At 36.5% G+C, this 22,266-nt stretch overlaps 1 protein-coding gene across 1 annotated transcript in view; it reads right to left on the bottom strand.

Moving 5' to 3' along the window:
- MDGA2 (MAM domain containing glycosylphosphatidylinositol anchor 2) overlaps positions 1–22,266 on the bottom strand; it is a 915,505-nt gene that overhangs the window by 315,291 nt on the left and 577,948 nt on the right. Inside the window, exon 6 of the mRNA XM_070378526.1 lies at positions 11,517–11,786. Coding sequence (XP_070234627.1) covers positions 11,517–11,786 — 270 coding nt within the window. The remainder of the gene's footprint in view (positions 1–11,516; positions 11,787–22,266) is intronic.

The raw sequence follows: 22,266 nt of genomic DNA, 5'->3' as shown, positions 1-22,266 counted from the left end.
ATTTTTAAAAAATAATTTAGTTTGAAAGTTCAATGCTTTTTAATAATCGTATCTGTACAACTATGTATTTGTAATCACATATTTGTATGAGCAAATTCATAAACAAAAATAAAGTGTGATTAAGTCAGATTTCATTCCAATCCCAAAGAAAGGCAATGCCAAAGAGTGCTCAAACTACCACAAATTGCACTCATCTCACTTGCTAGCACAGGAATGCTCAAAATTCTCCAAGCCAGGCTTCAATACTATATGAACCGTGAACTTCCAGATGTTCAAGCTGTATTTAGAAGAGCCAGAAGAACAAGAGATCAAATTGCCAACACTGGTTGGATCTTCAAAAAAGCAAGAGAGTTTCAGAAAAACATCTACTTCTGCTTTATTGATTACACCAAAGCCTTTGACTGTGTGGATCACAACAGGCCGTGGAAAATTCTTCAAGATATGGGAATACCACACCACCTTACCTGCCTCCTGAGAAATCTGTATGCAGGTAAGAAGCAACAGTTAGAAGTGGACATGGAACAACAGACTAGTTCCAAATTGGGAAAGAAGTACATCAAGGCTATATACTGCCACGCTGCTTATTTAAGTTATATGCAGAGTATATCATATGAAATGCCAGGCTGGATGAAGCACAAGCTGGAATCAAGACTGCTGGGAGAAACATCAATAACCTCAAATATGCAGATGACATCACCCTTATGGCAGAAAGTGAAAAAGACCTAAAAAGCCGCTTGATGAAAGTGAAAAAGCAGAATTAAAAAGTTGGCTTAAAACTCAACATTCATAAAACTAAGATCATGGCATCTGGTCCCATCACCTCATGGCCAAATATGGGGAAACAATGGAAACAGTGACAGACTTTTTTGGGCTCGACAATCACTGCAGATGGTGATTGCAGCCATGAAATTAAAAGACGCTTGCTCTTTGGAAGAAAAGCTAAGACCAACCTAGATAGCATATTAAAAAGCAGAGATTTTTTTTGCCAACTGGATCAAGAAAGGTTGGTCCAGTCAAAGCTATGGTTTTTCCAGCGGTCATGTATGGATGTGAGAGTTGGACTATGAAGAAAGCTGAGTGCCAAATAATTGATGCCTTGAAATCTGGCATTGGACAAGACTCTTGAGAGTCCCTTGGACTTCAGGGAGATCCAACCAGTCCATCCTAAAGGAAATCAGTCCTGAATATTCATTTGAAGGACTGATGCTGATTCTAAAACTCCAATACTTTGGCCACCTGATGCAAAGAGCTGACTCATTGGAAAAGACCCTGATGCTGGGAAAGATTGAAAGCAGGAGGAGAAGGGATGACAGAGGATGAGATGGTTGGATGGCATCAACAACTCGATTAATATGAGTTTGAGCAAGCTCTGAGAGTTGGTGATGGACAAAGAAGCCTTGTGTGCTGCAGTACATGGGGTCACAAAGGGTCGGACAAGACTGAGCAACTGAACTGAAGTCACAAATGGGCACAGGTCATGGTATGTTTTGATAGTGTAGAATCATAGACTTTTAGTGCAAAAAGTACTTGAAAATTAGGAACTGTAATTTCTTGCTGTAGAGGAAAAGTAAGCAGAAGCCTCTTTATTCATAGTCTGGGAGCTAATTTAAAGGAAGCCATGTCCATATCATAGGTCTTTTTTCCTGCTATACTTTACTGTCTGCAGACTGTTTAATCCATATAGACTAAGAGTGGTGAGACAGTAGGCCTGGGAAATAAGTACCTCCCATAACAACAGGATAAAAAATCTGAATCAGGATTTTTCAAATTAATGTCATTGTTTTGGTTCTATGTTACAACTGTAGAATATCCAAAAATGAAACAAACAAAAAGATATATAAATGCCTTCAAAGAAACAGAAGAAATTTAAAAGTAATGTACTTGAATAAGCTTCTTTTTTTCTGGCTGTTAACAAGTAATTGACTTTTAAAGCACTACTACCAAGTGATGCATCTCCTTTTGACTAAAGTATATGTGACAGATTCCAACTACTAAGTGGGACAATCTAAGTTTTAATAAAATAAGATGTATGACTAAGCTGTCTGTATATAATTATATAAATTAATTATAAGATTATACAATATCCAGATAAACTTTTTACATGAAATTGTATTTTATAATTCCTCCTGTGTTATTTCAACAAACAAAGGAAGTTAGATTTATTTCATTTGTAAGAGAAAAGTGAGTTATCTATATTCAGATGAGAACTACCAAATTGGTAATTTTTACATTTTGTATAGCCCTGATTAATTTTTAAAAAGATAATAATGAAACAATTTCAGAGCTACACAACATAATACACTAAAATTCTCTATGGTGTTTTGGGGAGATGTAATTACTACAGAATATTAAATTGGGAAAATAGAAATAGAGCATTTAATCTACATGAGTAATTGGGACACCTGCACACAGCAAACAGTTTAGCTGTTGGAGAATGTTAAAGGATTAGGTTTTTTTTTTTTTTTTTTTTACAATTTCAGCTATTATCATTACAGTTTTTATTATTGAAAGATTATAGAAGAAATCTATTGATGACTGGAAATTTAATTTGATTAATCTAAATGCTTGGGAAGAACTGGGCTCACCCTGTAATTGGTAATTCACAAGTAATTTACATTTAGAAACACACTGGGAGATAATAAGATCAAATCTTTCTGGAAAATTAACAATCAACCCTGAATTTCTGATCAATAGCTTATAGATATATACCTTTCAGCAAAAACAATGAACACACTTTATAGTTCTTGTTTTGTTCCTTGTTTATACTAGATTTCTTATTTGTGCAGCTATTTTGTATCCTTGTCTTTCATAATTCAATTGATCTCTTATCATTAATAGAAATTATTTAACAATTTTGTACAATAATCTGTAAGACTGCCAATAAAAGTAGCAGAGTCCTGCTCAGTCCTTCAAATGTAATATTATTTAGAAAAATCCTAAACTACAAACAGTATGTTGGTTAGAACTTGAAGTATGTCCACCATCACTGGAAAAAAATACTGATTAACAAAAACATGGGATTTCCTCCAATCAAAAATTATTGTATATAGGGCAGGGAAATAGTGTAATGGGAAGGACTATACAGTGTTGGGGATCTTTTTCTAATGTGTATAAAAATGTATTCAATTTACAACCCAGAAAGAATTCTTAGTAAGTTTTTGGTAAGGCAAGGGTAGAGGAAAATAGAAGGACATTAGTCAGTTCAATTTGCGGACAGGGGGAGGAGTTACACATTTTAAAAAACTTGGCTGAATTTTGAAAGGCGTTATGGTACATTGGTTAAGACAGTGGCCCTTGAGCCATACTATGTGGGCTTTGAAACTCAGCTTCACTGATTAAATAAGGCTTGTACTTGGGCAAAGTTATTTCACTGCTTACTCCAGTTTTATTATTCTTTAAAATAGGGATAATAATATTTTTTACTTCATGAACATTTCAGAATTATCAAAAACTTCTTGTATATGGTGTACCTGGTAGCCTAGTACATGATGAATGCTCAAAACGATAAAATTACTATTTCTTAAACAGAACCAGCATACTCAAAAAACTAACATTTTTTTTAATAGAATTTTATAATTATAAGATTTTTTTCGGTAATAATCCTAAAGATCATTTGGAAATATTAGCAGTGCTAATATTTGATATATTACCACTAAATGAGTTCTGAACAAATATGTTTAATATAAAAACTCAAGTTTTTAAAGATCTTAGTCCTTTCATGTGGATATACTAGAATTAGGTAAATCTATGCTTTTCAGAGCAGAGGGTTATGATATTCCTGGAGGTTACAGTATATTTTTGTTCAGTTAGGAAAGTGTAAATTCATGCTTTGCTGAATACATATTGACTTCTTCCATAAAAGTTAAATCTATTTCAATATTGACAAAATATTTCCTCCATATTAGGAATCTGAGATCATAGCCAACAAAGATAAACTGGAGAAATTCTACAATTCAAAGAGGACATCTGTTCAGGACATCAATTTTGCAGAAGCCATGGTTCAACATAGGAGTTGATGAAATTAAGGAGGAAAGGGGAAAGACAGAGGCATAAACGTGCATTGAGGCAGCATTGGAGTATGAATGAAGAATATGGCTTGTTGTGGTGGCTCTAAAACACATCTGCAGACTCTCTGACTCATATCCCTCCAAAAGGTGAAAATATTTGATCTCCTCTTGGAACCAGGCCAATCTTTGGCATTGACTTGATGAATAGACAATAGCAGTAATGATATTACTTGACTTAAAAGGATAGAAACACTCTAGTCTGGGAGCCTGTACAAGTCTGGGACCTTGAGGCTGCCAAGAAGAGAAACCATGTAAAGAGGCTATTGAAAATGAATGAGAAAAATGAGAGACCAATAGATGACAGACAGAGAGACTGACCTAAGGAGCCCAGCTGTTTTAAATTTTCTGGTCCAGAAACCAGACATTTGATCGGAAATGCTTTGAAGATGCCAGCCCTATTATCTTCTGAGTGCAATTATATGAGACCCTGGATGGCTCAGTGGTAAAGAATTCACCTACCAATGCAAAAACCACAGGAGATACATGTTTGATCCCTGGGTTGGAAGATCCCTTGGAGATGGGCATGGCAACCCAGTATTCTTGCCTGGATAATCCCATGAACAGAGGAGCCTGGGGGGCTACACGCCATGGGGTTGCAGAGTCAGACACGACTGAGCATACACACATACAGTACTAGATATTTTAGCTAAGTTTGCAAACCCCCGGATTTGTGAGTAAATAAATAAATTATATCATTTCAAGCTATTGTTTTGTAGTGGCTTATTACACAGCAATGGATAATTAGGACAATGTGGCCTTTCAAATGAGTAGTCATCACATAAATGTTTAATATGATTTAACATGTTATAGAATTTCATAATTTTGTTTGATATTATTTATTATATACTCAAGAGTATCAACAGGCAACAGAAGTCCAGAAGAAATCATAAAAAATGATGAATTTATTCAACATTTATTTATGAGAATCTACTATATGATGAGCAATTTTTTAAACTCCAGGTATATGTCATTGATAAACCTGAGAAATAGACAATTTCTTTGTTCCTATATACAGTGCCATGAAACAGACAGACAGTAAGTTGTTTAAATGTATAAAATAACTCCAGGCATTTATGTGATAAGAAGAAAGAATAGATCATTCAGTGCATTAAGGGTTGATTATCTAAGATAGGGGAGTCAGGGGAGATATTTCTCTGAAGATGGTATTTGAAAATTAACATCCCAGGCTGAAAGAACACCAAATGTTTAAGTCCTGAGTTGTGAAGAAGGACAAGAAGAATAATGTGTCTAAAGCAGAGTGAGTAAAGAAGAGAGTGACATGAAATGACCAAGCGAGGAATGTGAATTCCATTTTAGGTAAGTGGGAAGCCATGGGAGACCTGATCAGGAGAATGAGATAGCTCTCAAATGAGTGTAACAGAGATGGTTTACAGTTGACCAAAACCCATGCCCTCTTACACCTGGTACCCAATGGTGTGACTATGTACCAACAGAACAGACTATGTAGCCAACAGAACAACAGAATGTGATTGGAACTAATACATATGCAACAGATAGAAGTCTTCCATGTGTGCCCATTCAAGCTCCTTCCCACTTCCAGCTGACAGGGATGGAGGCAATACTCAGAGCAATCTTAGAAGCCATAGATTGAAGATGACAGAAACATCATCACCCTAGGTGCCTAATGACTGCATGAAACAGACTCTCTACTCCTACATGCACCCATTTCACACACCAATCCCATATACAATGCCACTGCCAACATAATCAACTAGGGAACATCTTAAAGACTTCCATGATAAAAACTAGATTTTTGTTTTGGATAATTACATGTATGGGTCTATTTGTTATCTCAGCCTCTTGTTATTGTTTAGTCCCTAAGTCATGTCCAACTCTTTTGCGATACCATGGACTGTATCTCAACAGGCTCCTTTGTCCATGGGATTTCCCAGGCATGAAGACTGGAGTGGGTTGCCATTTCCTTCTCCAGGGGATCTTTCTGACCCAGGGATTGAACCTGCATCTCCTACATTGCAGGCAAATTCTTTACCACTGAACCACCAGCGAAGCCTTGTCTACTTTATATAACTCAGCCTAGTCCACCTTATATAATATAGTGGATAAACAGCCTCTTCTAAAACAGAGGCTGAACTGGAAAGAAGATTAATAAAGGGACTATTTCAATCAATGAGGGGAAACATGCTGGTAGCTTACACAAGGGTGGCAACAGTGAACTTGGCAAGACATGGTCCCATTCAGAGTATAGTTCTAAGGTAGACCCAAAAGGACTGACTGATGATCACATAAGAACATCAGCTAGAAATTCTGAAAGTTCTTATAATCCTTCTATACTCTTGTGAAACCAGATAATAGAATAGACTTTTCCTGATTCACTCTTGACAGAGGAAAAAATCCACAGAATTTCACAATGAGTGTAAGGCAAATCTCCTTCTTATGCAGAATTTTCAAAAGTGAAAGAAACTCCATTCTATGATTCTAGGGATTTATAGCTAATTAAGCACAGAGATGGGAAAACAGTGGAAACAGTGTCAGGCTTTATTTTTGGGCTCCAAAATCACTGCAGATGGTGGCTGCAGCCATGAAATTAAAAGACGCTTACTCCTTGGAAGGAAAGTTATGACCAACATAGATAGCATATTCAAAAGCAGAGACATTACTTGGCCAACAAAGGTCCGTCTAGTCAAGGCTATGGTTTTTCCAGTAGTCATGTATGGATGTGAGAGTTAGACTGTGAAGAAAGCTGAGTGCCGAAGAATTAATGCTTTTGAACTGTGGTGTTGGAGAAGACTCTTGAGAGTGCCTTGGACTGCAAGGAGATCCAACCAGTCCCATTCTAAAGGAGATCAGTCCTGGGTGTTCTTTGGAAGGAATGATGCTAAAGCTGAAACTCCAGTACTTTGGCCGCCTGATGCGAAGAGTTGACTCATTGGAAAAGACTCTGATGCTGGGAGGGATTGGGAGCAGGAGCAGAAGGGGACGACAGAGGATGAGATGGCTGGATGGCATCACCGACTCAATGGACGTGAGTTTGAGGGAACTCCAGGAGTTGGTGATGGACAGGGAGGCCTGGCGTGCTGCAATTCATGGGGTCACAAGGAGTCGGACACGACTGAGCAACTGAACTGAACTGAACTGAAGCACAGAGAAAAGTATCAAAGATGAAAGTTGACTGGAAACATATCTTTGAATAAAACTGTGAGATGACGCTTCTCAGGCCGAAGGCAGCCGGGAGCCTATTTCATCTCAGGCCTATTTAGGGGCATTTCATGGGACCAGCCAAAGCACTGAAATATTTTCGTTGAAATGATGCCTGGACATATCTGAGGAAATCAAAACCTGTGTGACCATAGGCTAGAAGTTGCTACCCTGGAATCTCTGTGCTCTCGCAGCATTTATTGGTAAGCACTTCTGCCTACAGCGGTGAGTCACACAGGGAGGAGAGGTAATATGGGCTTCTTGTCTTGGGCTCTTGTTGAGCTGGCTGCCTCGAGGAGAGAGAAGCCTTCAGCAGACAGGCAGGAGGGATAAGGTACAAAATGCTCAAGGAATATGGCACAGTGATAGTCTTGGGACAATGCATGACTAGAGATCTCTCCTTGGCACACATTTGTGTATCTCTTCTAATTTGTTGTCATTTAGTCATTAAAGTCATGTCCAACTCTTTTGCAACCCCATGAACTGTAGGACTTCCCATATGGCTCATTGGGTAAAAGAATCCACCTGCAATGCAGGAGATGCAGGCAGATGTGGGTTTAAACACTGGGGTGGGAAGACACCCTGGAGGAGGGCATGGCAACCCATTCCAGTATTCTTGCCTGGAGAATCCCATGGACAGAGGAGCCTGGTGGGCTACAGTCTACAGGATTACAAAGAGTTGGACATGACTGAAGTGACTGAGCCTGCATGGACTGTAGCCCATCAGGTCCTTCTGTCCAGATTTCCTAGGCAAGAATGGGTTTAACATTTCGTTCTGCAGGGGATCTTCCTGACCCAGGGACTGAACCTACATCTCCTGCATTGGCAGGCAGGTTCTTTACCACTGAGCCATCATGGAAGAGTCCATTAATGTGCCACAGAAGAAAAACAAAATTATATTGAGAAACCTTCCTATCCTACCCCAAGCCAGGAATATCAGAATCTGGCTATCAGGTCAGGGACAGGTTGGTAGAGAGAAGGGCAGAGAGTAAATAGACAAACAATTAGAAGCCAACCAGACTAGCCCCCTGTTCCCTTGCCCACTGAAGATCTCCAGCCCAAAGTTGCCCCAAGCTGTGCAGGGGAGAAAACTTTCCATTACATTAGGTTCAGTTCATTTTAGTTCAGTATCTCAGTCGTGTCCCATTCTTTGCGACTCCATGAATTGCAGCACGCCAGGCCTCCCTGTCCATCACCAACTCCCGGAGTTCACTCAAACTCACGTCCATCGAGTCCGTGATGCCATCCAGCCATCTCATCCTCTGTCGTCCCCTTCTCCTCCTGCCCCCAATCCCTCCCAGCATCAGAGTCTTTTCCAATGAGTCAACTCTTCGCATGAGGTGGCCAGAGTACTGGAGCTTCAGCTTTAGCATCATTCCTTCCGAAGAACACCCAGGACTGATCTCCTTTAGGGTTTGTATTACTATTTTGCAGCACGCATACAAAACTCTGAACTAAACGTATGACTGTTATTTGAATGCACTGCAGGACTCTATTTCTAAAAATGAACCAAAGGTCCATGGGATCTGCCTGACTTTTTTTTTTTTTTTTTTTTTTGCAGGGCAAAATTCAGCCATTGAATAAAAATTTTAAAAACTGCAGGCCACTAAAATATAGTAAGTCTTGATCATGTTATGAACCATGCTTGCTCAACACAGTGGCTCATTCAATTCATAACAGAAGAGAAATGTGGGCTGTATTTCTAAATACAGTGTATTTCTAAATACACTGTATTTCTAAATACAGTGACTCACAACAACAGAGAACTTTGGGTGGGAAAGTGGAAACTGAGCTCAGCCACCAACATGTACCTAGGACAACAGCATAATTTTCTTATCAAATGTATGAAGGAACTTGTTTTCTGACTTGGGAGAAATGTAGCTTAATCACTATAATCTCTTAAAAGATGATAAGAAAAGAATTTGCGGCTCTGTTTCTGAATGTCCAACAAAACATTAAAACCTATGAGATTCCTCTTCAGTTTTGGAGTTCACTATCTACATAGATGGTTAACTACATTATTTAAAGTGTTTTCTATTTTTAAAAAAGCAAATGACACATTCAGAAATGTTTCTAGAATTTATTTTTTCCTGTCTACTCCCTATTATTTTATTTTGTCCATGGATATTCTCAAATGATAGTGGAAACTCTATGCATAGACTATCCTCATGCTTGCTTAGAAAACCTGGTCTGTGGCTCTTGATTTAATTATGGAAAGGAATGGGGGAAAATGAACCCAGAATTCTATTTGTGTATCCATGACACAATTAATCTAAGATATGGCAGAGTTCTACAAATTCAAAAGACTTGAAAATAATTTATTTGCTATAATAAGAAGAAAACCATTTTTTCTTTAACTGAATTTCTTGCCCTTTGTGGCAGAAATCAAATGCCTCATATTACTGTAGCAGTTTTTCTCCTCACAATTTAATCTAGGACTTGTTAACCAAGGCTATTTCTATATTCAGCAAGATTACATACAAACTCAATTTTATGAATTATGTGAATGCTACTGCTGAGAAATTCTACTGGTAATATGACTATGCAAATGGACACCAGGTAAATTAAAGGCATAAAAGAGGATTTATAAATTGAAGAAATACATTATAAGGGTTTATTTATTTTAGGTCATTCATGTCAAAGCTGAAAACTATCTTTAATAAGAACACAGATGAAAACTGCTAGATGGGCTAGGAAGAAGCAAATCATTCTAGAAGTATATATTTGCTGTGAATTGACTGAGTTCTTTATGGAGGGTCCCTGAGCAACACCACTATGATGGACACTTTGCCGCATATGCAGGAATTCAATACAGTTGCAGATGACTCTATGATTGAACTAGATTTAGAAACTGAAATGACCATAGTCACGAAAGATTGATGTGAAAACTGACTTAGAAGTTGGGTTGGTTCTGAGTCTGAAGTTTTAGGAACAATTTAATCAACTGATTTTCCTTGTTATACATGCTAATGGCAGATACATGGTTTATATGGTTTAAAAGCAAACCTGAGTATGAACAATACTTCTTTCAGTAACATTCGGTTTCATAAGACAACATTGCAGTAGCTTAATAGGCATGAAGTTTTATTTTATAATGATCCTAAGATAATGGTCTATTTGACAATTACTAAGTACAATCGCTAAATACATATTGTATGAGTACAATTTTGTGGCAGATAATGCAATATCTACAGTGTCTTGGTTTACATTGTAACATCTTGCGGTATTTTGAATAGAGTGTATTTTTGACCAAATAGTATATTTCTGATAGTTTAGATGGTAACAGATAACTATGGTCACTAAAACTACTAGTCTATGTTCACAAAATCACAAGTGTTTATCTCAATATACCCAATTATATTTTGTTGCCATCATAATCTTCCATCATGAGAAATTTTCATTTGTCTACTAGAAGAGGCCCATATGGACATCTATTTTAACTTTAGAGGCACAGGTATCCATCCTCAATCCCGAAGACAGAGCCAAGCCGGTAAAGTAAGACAAGAAGAAGCATGCGCTCCTTGCACAGTGACTTTACCTTCTCTGAAATGGGAAGTTAGCATCTCCTCCACATGCAGCGCCAGTGCACCAGCTATAGAAATCACTGCTATTGACTTAGTGGTACGTACTTTTTACATCAATTGCTCAAAAAAACTTTACCTTTTCCTAACTCTAACTTTTCCATGACTTTAGCTAATCTCAGTCTGTTAAAACTCTACCCAGCCTACAAGACCTAATTCAAATCATTAGATATTCCCTAATAATATCTGCCAGAAACTACTGTAATTTTTATTTTTATGCCCATAGCTTTTGCCTATCCTTGCCAAACACTGTATCATATGGCTCTAAATTGATACATTTACTTTTCACTCTCTGACAGTAGAATCCTTGAGTACAAGAAAATGTATAGATTTCAATGTAATCCCACAGTTTAAGGTTCTTCATATAATAAGGATTCAATAAATGTTTATTAAACATTAAATTGATACGTTTGTTAAATCCTTAAAATTATACCCAATCTGTATAACAATGCATAATGTTCTATGCCACATTTGGGTTTTAAGCTTTTTTTTTTTAGATAAAACTATTCCACAGTATCACTAAGAATGTGTTATGAAAACTATTCAAAGCAAATATAAAGCAGTGTTATTAAGACTCAGAGATATTAGGTTACTTATATAAATAAAGAACATTATTTACAAACATTATTTGCTTTATCATAGCCTGGCTAACCTAGAAATTTACACTGTAACATTCTCTAAGCAAACTTACCTCTCACAATGATGTTGGTGGACTTTTTTGCAGGGTTTCCCACATTATTATTGGCAATACAGCTGTAAGTGCCAGCATCTTCTGAGGTGATGGCAGGTATGGTCAAAGTTCCTCCATTCAAAACAGTCTTTTCAGGCAGAGTCCCAAAGGACCTGACCCATGTGAGAGAAGGTACAGGCTCTCCTCCTGTCGTGACACATACTAATGTGATGGCCTCTCCAGGATTTACAACAATAGGGTCATCCACCAAGAGTTTAATTGACGGAGACGCTAAAAGACAAACAAAAGAACATGCACCTATTTAGATCTACTAGAGCTAGACTTCAACAGTATGCTTCATATTTACACAAACAATTAAAATGAAATACTGTTCTCTTGTGCCAAAGTCTTATTGTATTGATCAAATTTAAACCTTATAGAATGGTTATTTATTTTAATTATATGGCATAAACCTGTGGAATTTTACTAAGAATCTTACACATGGAGAGGGGAATTAAATTTTATGTATTCTTGAATTATTGCTTCACAATTAGAAAGATGAGAATTAAAGTTTTAAAACAAAAATCCCTTTCTCTTTTAATGTTGACAATCACCATTTGTTTTTGTCCTTCCAGGTATAAATATTGAAGTTGTTTAGTTCTTGTATTCTCATGGTCAAGATCATCCTCAGGTCAAATGATACATATTTTGCAAACTGAACACAATCAAGTAAGGAAAAAGATTGCCAGAGGTTTTTACCAGGCAGTGGGCCTGGTTTTTCATCTTGAAAGGAATAACAAAATCATGTAATTTAAAGCATCTCCAATATTTCAGCTCTAACCTCTGTTCAGAAAGTTTAGGCAGTGTGAGTTCTCATAACTACTCTTTTAAAACTTAGAAGCAAATAAACTGCTTTTCAAAAATAGTCACCAAACTATGATGGCTACCACTCCAACGTTTGGGTTATACTGATCTCCCCAGTGAAAGTAAGTTGTTCAAAAATTTTCATATACAAAAAATGTAGATAAATATCCATTCAATAAAAAATGCTTTACTGCAGACTTTTCATCAAAGAAAGTAGAAACTGCACAAAAATCTGTTCAGACACAGTACTTTCTTTTCTGCTTATATCACAGTGTCAGTCTATGTAGCACATTACTAAATAAGAACAGAGGAAATGCATTATGTTAATATTTGAGTTCATACATTCAGAAATATTTGAGGCCAAATTTAAAACTGAAATGTATCCATATTTGGAATACAAAGTGTTCAACTGTACTGTGTAACTGCTTTTAGATATTAATTTCAGCTCAGAGTTGGAGAGAGTTTTTCTCAGAATGTAAGGTAAACTCCCTATGGGGTTCAGTATTCTGCCTTGATGGAATATATATATATTCAAATGAATATATATATATTCCACTGTATATATATATCTTGCCTTTGGGGACATAGGTGTGCCTTGAGGGCATTTTACTAAGTGAGATAATTAAGAGACAGATCCCATATGATCTCACTCATATGTGGAGTATATATAAAAAATAAACAAAAAGCAAAAGAAATGTACAAGCCACCCCCCCCCCACAAAAAAAAATGTAGATATAGAGAACAGAGTGCTGATTACCAAAGGGAAAGGAGTAGGGGAAGGGTGAAATAAGTAAATGATATCAACTGTATGGTGATAGACGGAAACAAAATTTTGGGTGGTGAGCTTGCTGTAGGGTATACAGAAGTAGAAATATAGTATTGTACATATGAAACTTATAGACTATTATAGGTGAGTGCTGTCTCAATAAAAAACAAATTTAAAAAGATGCCAAGGTAGAATAAGAAAACAATTCCATGTTACAATTATGGTTCTGTGTAATGGGGATAGAATGCCTGGGTGACCTTTTTAAGCATTGTTGGCCTTTCTAACATCATTGTAAGTAATATACAAGTTTTCAAAGTATTTTAATTGCCCTTCTGAGGTGCTGACTACTAAAATCTATGATTAAAAACCTGTTGAGAAAGTCATAAAATAAAAATGAGACAAAAGGCACTGCAGAGTTTGGTAGAAAAGAAAGTATTTCAAAATGCTATTTAATATTGCTAAACTGATAAAAAGATACTACTAATGAAATTTTTAAAAAAATAGATAGTATACTTATTTATTGACACAGCATTATGAAACAGTAGTAGAAATTCTTACAGCCCAGTTTGAGGTAAACAGTATAATTTTACAAAGGTATTTAGTTAAAACACAAGTCTAGAAAGTCCAATAGTTATATTAATAAGACTCATTTGTTTTACACCATGTTTTAGTAAATTAAAAATCCCAAGGCCTAAGGACCATTAATAGTATATGTTTAGATTATGGAAACACACAATGGTGATATTAAGTCAAGAAATATTTGCCTCTGAAATTGACTTGTATAAGGATGAGTTGTTTTAAATATACTTGTATATTTTGAGGACACATAATAAAAAATGTATTAATTTTGCTTTACATTTTTAATTTGGAAGTTGAAACTATTGTTTTTCCAAGATTCAGCATTTTTTTAGAGCCTTTAAAATCTCAGGCAAAAGTGAATTGCAAGTGAATGGTATTATTTTAAACAGTGTTTTTAAAGTCTTCAACCTCATTGATTCCGTGCACTGTTTCTTATTTTGTACTTTCATAGGTAATTAGGAAACTAAGAAAAATTGATCTCATCACATTAAATCATGTACATGGCTGAGTGTTCTTTAAATGTCTATTGCATGCTTTGCTTGAACTACTCCATCATTACATAAGAACAAATGTACAAAGCCACTGAGATCATCAGCTTCCTTATAACCGTGAGATAAGAGCATTGGTCAAAACCATGTTGCAGGATCTAGACATCCAGTCATTCTTCACAGCAACATGTGAGAGACGGATTACTATTTGAAGTTCATTTTTAAGTTAATAAAGAAATGAAACACAGAAGTTAAAAAGGGACAAGAGAAAAACAGAATGGACAGTATGTTAGTTTTTATTGGAATGTTCATCAAACCAATGTAAAAAGTAGAAAAAGGTGAACTACATAAAGTAAACAAAGGCAGTTAAAGTTAAGTGAAGAAGCATCGAATGGATGATGGATGAAACTAGGGGGAGGAGGGAAGGGAGGCAACATATGTTTACATATAGCTGATTCACCTCATTGTACAGCAGAAACTAACACAACATTGTGAAGCAACTCTACCCCAATTAAAAAATAAAATAAACATCACATCTGATTTTAAACATGTTTATAGTTATCACCAAATGGCTCAAATTACATAAAAATTATTCCAACGAAGTCCGTTTTTAACATGACACACAATACCAGCCATAAATTCTCTATGTACACAGTGCTCATAAATAAGTGCCCATCTGACTTTCAGAATGAGAATCTTGCCAGCACTCAATGATGGAAGGCATGGGTCATCATAGCAATTGTCTCAGAGACTTGACTCTTTCTTAAGATCAGTATGTCAACATTCTAGCATGTTTGATATGCTCTGTGGTGCAAATACAGTAGATAGATAGATCTATAAATTATTGGTCCTGGGAAGGATGCGATGAAGTATAATGACAGGCAAACAAAGAGAAAGAAAGGAAAAAGAAAGGAAGGGAAAAGAAAGAGAGGAGAGACCAAACAGTCTGTGGTTTTTATTTTCCAAAATCCTAAACCCTTTAATAACTATAACATGGAAAGTATATTTTAGGAAATCTCTCTGAGGAAGAGAACTCTTCCCAAGTTCTCTTCAGCTCCTCCCCTCCCGGCAAACAAAAAGAAAAGTTTTTTTGGGTTGAGCAACAGTTACTTCAGTGGATCTGCGACAGAAAGAGGACTGGCTTCTTGGCTCCCACACCAAATCCCAAACATTTGGATATTCAAGAGTAAAGAGGATCTCTGTGTCCCTTCTTGGTTGAGGTCGCTAAGTGTGACTGGCTAGACAGACATAGTGAGTCCATGGGGCAGGCTCCATGCCTCAGGGTAACAGCCCCAGCCCCAGATGATGGAATGGAAGAAGCGGAGACATAGGTCAGAACTGAATGTGACAAGACAATTGGAATGAAGGAGATGTTAGGTGATCCATGCCCTTCAGAGATCCAAGTCTCATGTCCCACACCATGGTGAAATAAAAGCAACCCCTAGAATTTAAACAAAATCTGGTGGAAATGGGAAATCCATGTTACCAATTTCTGAAATTATGGCAAAATAGATAGTTGAAATAAAAATGAAGTTAAATTATAGAATAATAAAGATATATTTCTTTCAAACCTGAGTTTGTAGGCAGGGATTCATACCCATTAATTTTAGTGAGTCAGTTCCTCATGAGGTCCTCTGGATGGGCAATACAAAGGTTTAGCTTGGGGTTAATTAAGAATACATTCTGTAGGAAGAAAATACTATTTTAGCCAAGGTCAGTGACTTTTTTTGGTGCTTTGTTTGGCTATTACCTAACATAATAGCTTGCTGAAAATAAACATTTCTTAAAAAAATGAAAACAATGCAATGATAATCATCTTATATTTTTAGAGATTTAGCCCTCCATGGATCTGGGCAATTTTTAAAAAGGAACTTAGATTTCTATCCCTGACTCTGAATAAATGGATGTGAAGTAGTTAACTACAGTAAAAGCTGCCATTTAGATTGAGTTAGAAATACCCTAAGACACATAATTCCTTGATTGAAAGGAAATTGACTATTGAGTCACAGAGAAAAATCAAAAGGAAAGAAGAACATAAAAACCAAACCAAAAAAAGAAAAGAAAAACAACCACCACCACCAAAACTCACAAGAAAGAACTACAATAAAAAATCCACAGCTAGGATGGTATTTGTCTTAGCTTGAATCCTCCCCAAATCTGGTCCTGATATAAGTAGATCCTTAGGGTGAAGATCCCAGGAAGCATATTGAAGGAGTAGAGAAGAGATAAAGAAAGGGAAAACATTCAGTAATGGAACAGGAATGAGTTGTGGTCACTGTAGGAAACCTGACTCCCTGCTGTTGGGAACCCTCTGGGAAACTAGAAAGAACACATCCTAGAACTTTCCCTCTGAAAAATGAGGAGGCCGACTGGGGTGTTTATCTACCAACCCCTGTCCCTCATTAGTTAAGGACTATTCTATGGGTTTTAACGTCCCAACATTCTCCGTTGTCTGAACACATTGATTAGTCTAGAGAGAGTTTTCAGACAGAAGGACATAGAAAAGAAACTGTCAAAAGAAACAATAACCTCCAGAGCAAGGCAGTCACAGAGTCTCCTAGGGCACCCTTTCCGTGTAAGTTCAGTGACCAATAGTTGGCCACATGGAGATAATGTGAAAAGTATACAGAAAAAATAAGGAAGAAATCAGTGGTGAGTTGGGGCACATTTACTCATCAGGATATAAGCACAAAATAAAATGAGTAACAGCACAGCATGAATAAAAGGAAGAGGAAGTGAAAATATATACAATTAACTTTTTGTTTCTTTTCCAAGGATCTACATTTTTCAAACTGAAAGAATATTCACACGCTAGACAAACCAAGTCCAGCTTCTATATGGAGAGACATGCTATATATACAGATTTGAGGAATAAAATTTCTCTTGCAAAAAGAAGTCATTTAACTGAGATACAAGAATCACTATATTTTTGTGCATTTCATTGAAATTCATTTAAAACAGACATTTCAATGAACATTTCATATAATAAAAAATGAGAGAATATATTAGAAGTTGATTTGAAAATTCAAAATAATCCACCTATGTAGTTGAAATTATTATTCTAATATTATCATTATTGACAAGTTGATTGATTCTCATGAAGTCCAGGAATGATATATTACTAGGAAATTCTATAAAACAATGCTCCAGGATATGACAATATTTGAATAGCAATCATAAATAGTTTCTAGAGCATGAGAGAGCCTTTGCTACATATATAGAAGCTAACAAGCATTTTTCACTTTTTTTTTTAAATGTCCATAGCACAGACAGTCCTGCAAATGATTGAGAAAGCAGAGTAAATATGTTGCTTCATGGAACATAAAATTTTCCTAAAAGAGACATTCTGCATAATAGCATCAGTTCCAAAAAGAGTTTCACTAGATAGGTTTTGTTTGATTAACAAAATATTATTTATTGCTTATTTTTATTGTTACTAGGAATAAATGCTTTTAGATATTGTTTGTTCTGCCCAGTATAACACTTTTCAACATAGTCATTTAATACGTATTTATTGAGCACCTACTGTGTATCAAGGCCTGTCATAGGTACCTGGAATATAACAGTGAACAAAACAGCCAGAGCTCCTGCACTCAGTTTTACATCCTAAAAGGACAAAAACCTGTTATCTCTCATTGTCTTCGGTGACTTCACATATATAAATCACCTCCTGTTCTCTGATTTTGTGTGCATTTGTTATTCTTGACCAGAATATTTATGCCATCACAGAACAATGAGTAAAGAAATTTGCCAACAGGTATTCTTCAATGAAATCAGACTTTATAAATTATAACAGGTTTTATATATATCTGAATCCAGTCATTAAACAAGATAACAGAAAAAAATAGAACTACAACTTGCTTTCCAAGGTGAGTAAAAATACAAAAGATTAAGTCAAAGCTTATTTTAGTCAATAAGTTATGTTAATAGCTGGGGTACTAATACTTAATGGCCTGAAAATTCTTTATAATATTTTTAAAACATGATGGGAAAAACATCATCACCACACATATCTCTGTCCTTTGGTCAACAATCCCTTACTGTTCCTTCCAACAGGTGAAATTGGCAAAACATGGTCTCATTCAATTTTATCAGAAGCTGAGTGTCATCTGCAGTTGCAGCAGAATCCTTGAGGGGCATCACTCATGGAAAGAAAATTCAAGCTAAAAAGCACTTCCAACCAAGGGATCTGTTTTCCAGGGAATTTCCAGTTCTAGAAGATACTGGCTTTTTAGGGATAGGGCCAGTTTGCAAAGATGCCCTCCTCACAAAATCAGCATAATGTGAACTTGCTATTCCTGTTGCCTGGGAGTTTCTTCAACTGCTTATTCACCAGGTAAATGACTTTATTATGGTCAAATCTCAAAAAAATTTCTTTGCAAAATTCCTAGTTTTTGTCCAAAGCAATTGAATTCCTTCCTGCTTTGAATTATATAAACATAGCAGCTTATAATAGCTCTCCTCATAACATACCCTTGTTTAGTTGCTCAGTTGTGTCCAACTCAGCCACCTCATGGTCTGTAGCATGCCAGGTTTCCCTGTCCTTCACCATCTCCCAGAGCTTGCTCAAACTCATGTCCACTGAGTCAGTGATACTATCAAATCATCTGGGCCTCTGTTGTCCCCTTCTCCTCCTGCCTTCAATCTTTCCTAGTATCAGGGTCTTTTCCAATGAGTCAGTTCTTTGCAGCAGGTGGCCAAAGTATTGGAGCTTCAACTTCAGCATCCGTCCTTCCAATGAATATTTAGGATTAATTTTCTTTAGAATTAACTGTTTTGATCTCCTTGCATTCCAAGGGACTCTCAAGAGTCTTCTCCAACACCACAAATCAAAAGCATCAATTCTTCAGTGTTCAGCCTTCTTTATGGTCCAACTCTCACATGCATACATGACTACAGGAAAAACCATAGCTTTGACTCTGTAGAAATTTGTCAGCAAAGCAATGTCTCTGCTTTTTATACGTTGTCTAGGTTGGTATTAGCTTTTCTTCCAAGGAGCAACTGTCTTTTAATTTCATGGCTGCAGTCACCATCTGCAGTGATTTTGGAGCCCAAGAAAATAAAGTCTCTCACTGTTTCCATTGTTTCCCCATCTATTTGCCATGAAGTGATGGACCAGATACCAAGGTCTTTGCTTTTTGAATTTTATTTATTTTTCTTATTATAAATGTATTTATTTTAATTGGAGGCTAATTACTTTACAATATTGTATTGGTTTTGCCATACATCAACATGAATCCGCCACGGGTATATAAGTGTTCCCCATCCTGAACCCTCCTCATACCTTCCTCCGTGTACCATCCCTCTGGGTCATCCCAGTGCACCAGCCCCGAGCATCCTGTATCATGCATCGAACCTGGACTGGCAATTTGTTTCATATATGATATTATACATGTTTCAATGCCATTCTCCCAAATCATCCCACCCTCTCCCTCTCCCATAGAGTCCAAAAGACTGTTCTATACATCTGTGTCTCTTTTGCTGTCTCGCATATAAGGTTATCGTTACCATCTTTCTAAATTCCATATATACACGTTAGTATACTGTATTGGTGTTTTTCTTTCTGCCTTACTTCACTCTGTTTAATAGGCTCCAGTTTCATCCACCTCATTAGAACTGATTCAAATGTATTCTTTTTAATGGCTAATACTCCATTGTGTATATGTACCACAGCTTTCTTACCCATTTGTCTGCTGATGGACATCTAGGTTGCTTCCATGTCCTGGCTATTATAAACAGTGCTGCTATGAACATTGGGGTACATGTGTCTCTTTCCCTTCTGGTTTCCTCAGTGTGTATGCCCAGCAGTGGGATTGCTGGGTCATAAGGCAGTTCTATTTCCAGTTTTTTAAGGAATCTCCACACTCTTCTCCATAGTGGCTATACTAGTTTGCATTCCCACCAACAGTGCAAGAGGGTTCCCTTTTCTCCACACCCTCTCCAGCATTTATTGCTTGAAGACTTTTGGATAGCAGCCATTCTCACTGGCGTGAAATGGTACCTCACTGTGGTTTTGATTTGCATTTCTCTGATAAATGAGTGATGTTGAGCATCTTTTCATGTGTTTGTTAGCCATCTATATGTCTTCTTTGGAGAAATGTCTGTTTAGTTCTTTGGCCCATTTTTTGATTGGGTTGTTTATTTTTCTTGAATTGAACTGCAGGAGTTGCTTGTATATTTTTGAGATTAATTATTTGTCAGTTGCTTCATTTGCTATTATTTTCTCCCATTCTGAAGGCTGTCTTTTCACCTTGCTTATAGTTTCCTTTGTTGTGCAGAAGCTTTTATTTTTAATTAGGTCCCATTTGTTTATTCTTGCTTTTATTTCCAATATTCTGGGAGGTGGGTCATAGAGGATCCTGCTGTGATTTATGTCAGAGAGTGTTTTGCCTATGTTCTCCTCTGGGAGTTGTATAGTTCTGGTCTTACATTTAGATCTTTAATCCATTTTGAGTTTATTTTTGTGTATGGGGTTAGAAAGTGTTCTAGTTTCATTCTTTTGGAAGTGGTTGACCAGTTTTCCCAGCACCACTTGTTAAAGAGATTGTCTTTAATCCATTGTATATTCTTGCCTCCTTTGTCAAAGATAAGGTGTCCATAGGTGTGTGGATTTGTCTCTGGGATTTCTATTTTGTTCCATTGATCTATATTTCTGTCTTTGTACCAGTACCATACTGTCTTGATGATGTAGCTTTGTAGTGGAGCATGAAGTCAGGCAGGTTGATTCCTCCAGTTCCATTCTTCTTTCTCAAGAGTGCTTTGGCTATTCAAGGTTTTTTGTATTTCCATACAAATTGTGAAATTATTTGTTCTAGCTCTGTGAAAAATACCATTGGTAGCTTGATAGGGATTGCACTGAATCTATAGCTTGCTTTGGGTAGTATACTCATTTTCACTATATTGATTCTTCCAATCCATGAACATGGTATATTTCTCCATCTATTAGTATCCTCTTTGATTTGAATGTTGAGTTTTAAGCCAACTTTTTCACTCTCCTCTTTCACTTTCATCAAGAGGCTCTTTAGCTCCTCTTTGCTTTCTGCTATATGATGGTGTCATCTGCATATCTGAGGTTATTGATGTTTCTCTCAGCAATCTTGATTTCCACTTGTGCTTCATCCAGCCCAGCATTTCACATGATGTACTCTGCATGTAAGTTAAATAAGCACAGTGACAATAGACAGCTCTGACAAACTCCTTTCACAATTGAAACAAGTCCATTGTTCTATGTCCATTTTGAAATGTTGCTTCTTGACCTGCATACAGGTTTCACAGGAGGCAGGTAATGCAGTGTGGTATTCCCATCTCTTTAATAATTTTCTACAGTTTGGTGTGATTCACACAGTCAAAGGCTTTAGCATAGCCAATGAAGCAGAGGTAGACATTTTTCTGGAATTCTCTTGCTTTTTTTTATGATCCCACAGTTGGTAATTTGATCTCTGGTTTCTCTGCTTTTCTAAATCCAGCTTGAACATCTGGAAGGTCTCAGTTCACACACTGTTGAAGCCTAGCTTGGAGAATTTTGTACATTACTTTGCTAGCGTGTGAAATGAGCACAACTGTGCGGTAGTTTGAACATTCTAGCTGCATACCCAAGCCACCATTAGAATATTTACCTTCCCCTTTCACTCTGAAATATTTAAGAATTGAATTATCTGTAAAAAGGTGATGGTTTTCATATTTGTAACAAGAACACTCATAAAATTGTTTGCAAAGAACTGTGAGCTCAATAAAGTTTTATTGAAAAAAATGCTGAATTTAAAGATTAGAGAACAGGAACTCCACATAAGATCTATTTGTCATAAACTTAACCCCCCAAAAAAAATCAGCATGAAAAACTCAGGATTTCATGAACCTTTCATTAAAAAGTACTAGTTATGAAGACCTTTCAGGTTTTTCATTGTTTAACCCATCTAAACTTAACCATGCTTTATGTCACTAACAAGACGATAGCAAAGAATTTCTCTATCAAAATTTAGAGCACCACTCACAAAAATAATTACAGCATATTATTTATACTTCTTTGTACTTAATTTTTTGCTCAGTTTCAGCAAACATATTACTATTAATAAAC

The sequence above is a fragment of the Bos mutus genome, chromosome 10 (genome assembly GCF_027580195.1).
Source record: "Bos mutus isolate GX-2022 chromosome 10, NWIPB_WYAK_1.1, whole genome shotgun sequence".
Lineage (NCBI taxonomy): Eukaryota > Metazoa > Chordata > Mammalia > Artiodactyla > Bovidae > Bos > Bos mutus.
The sequence above is the reverse complement of the archived record's forward strand: the minus strand, read 5'-3'. Positions and strand labels throughout refer to the sequence as shown.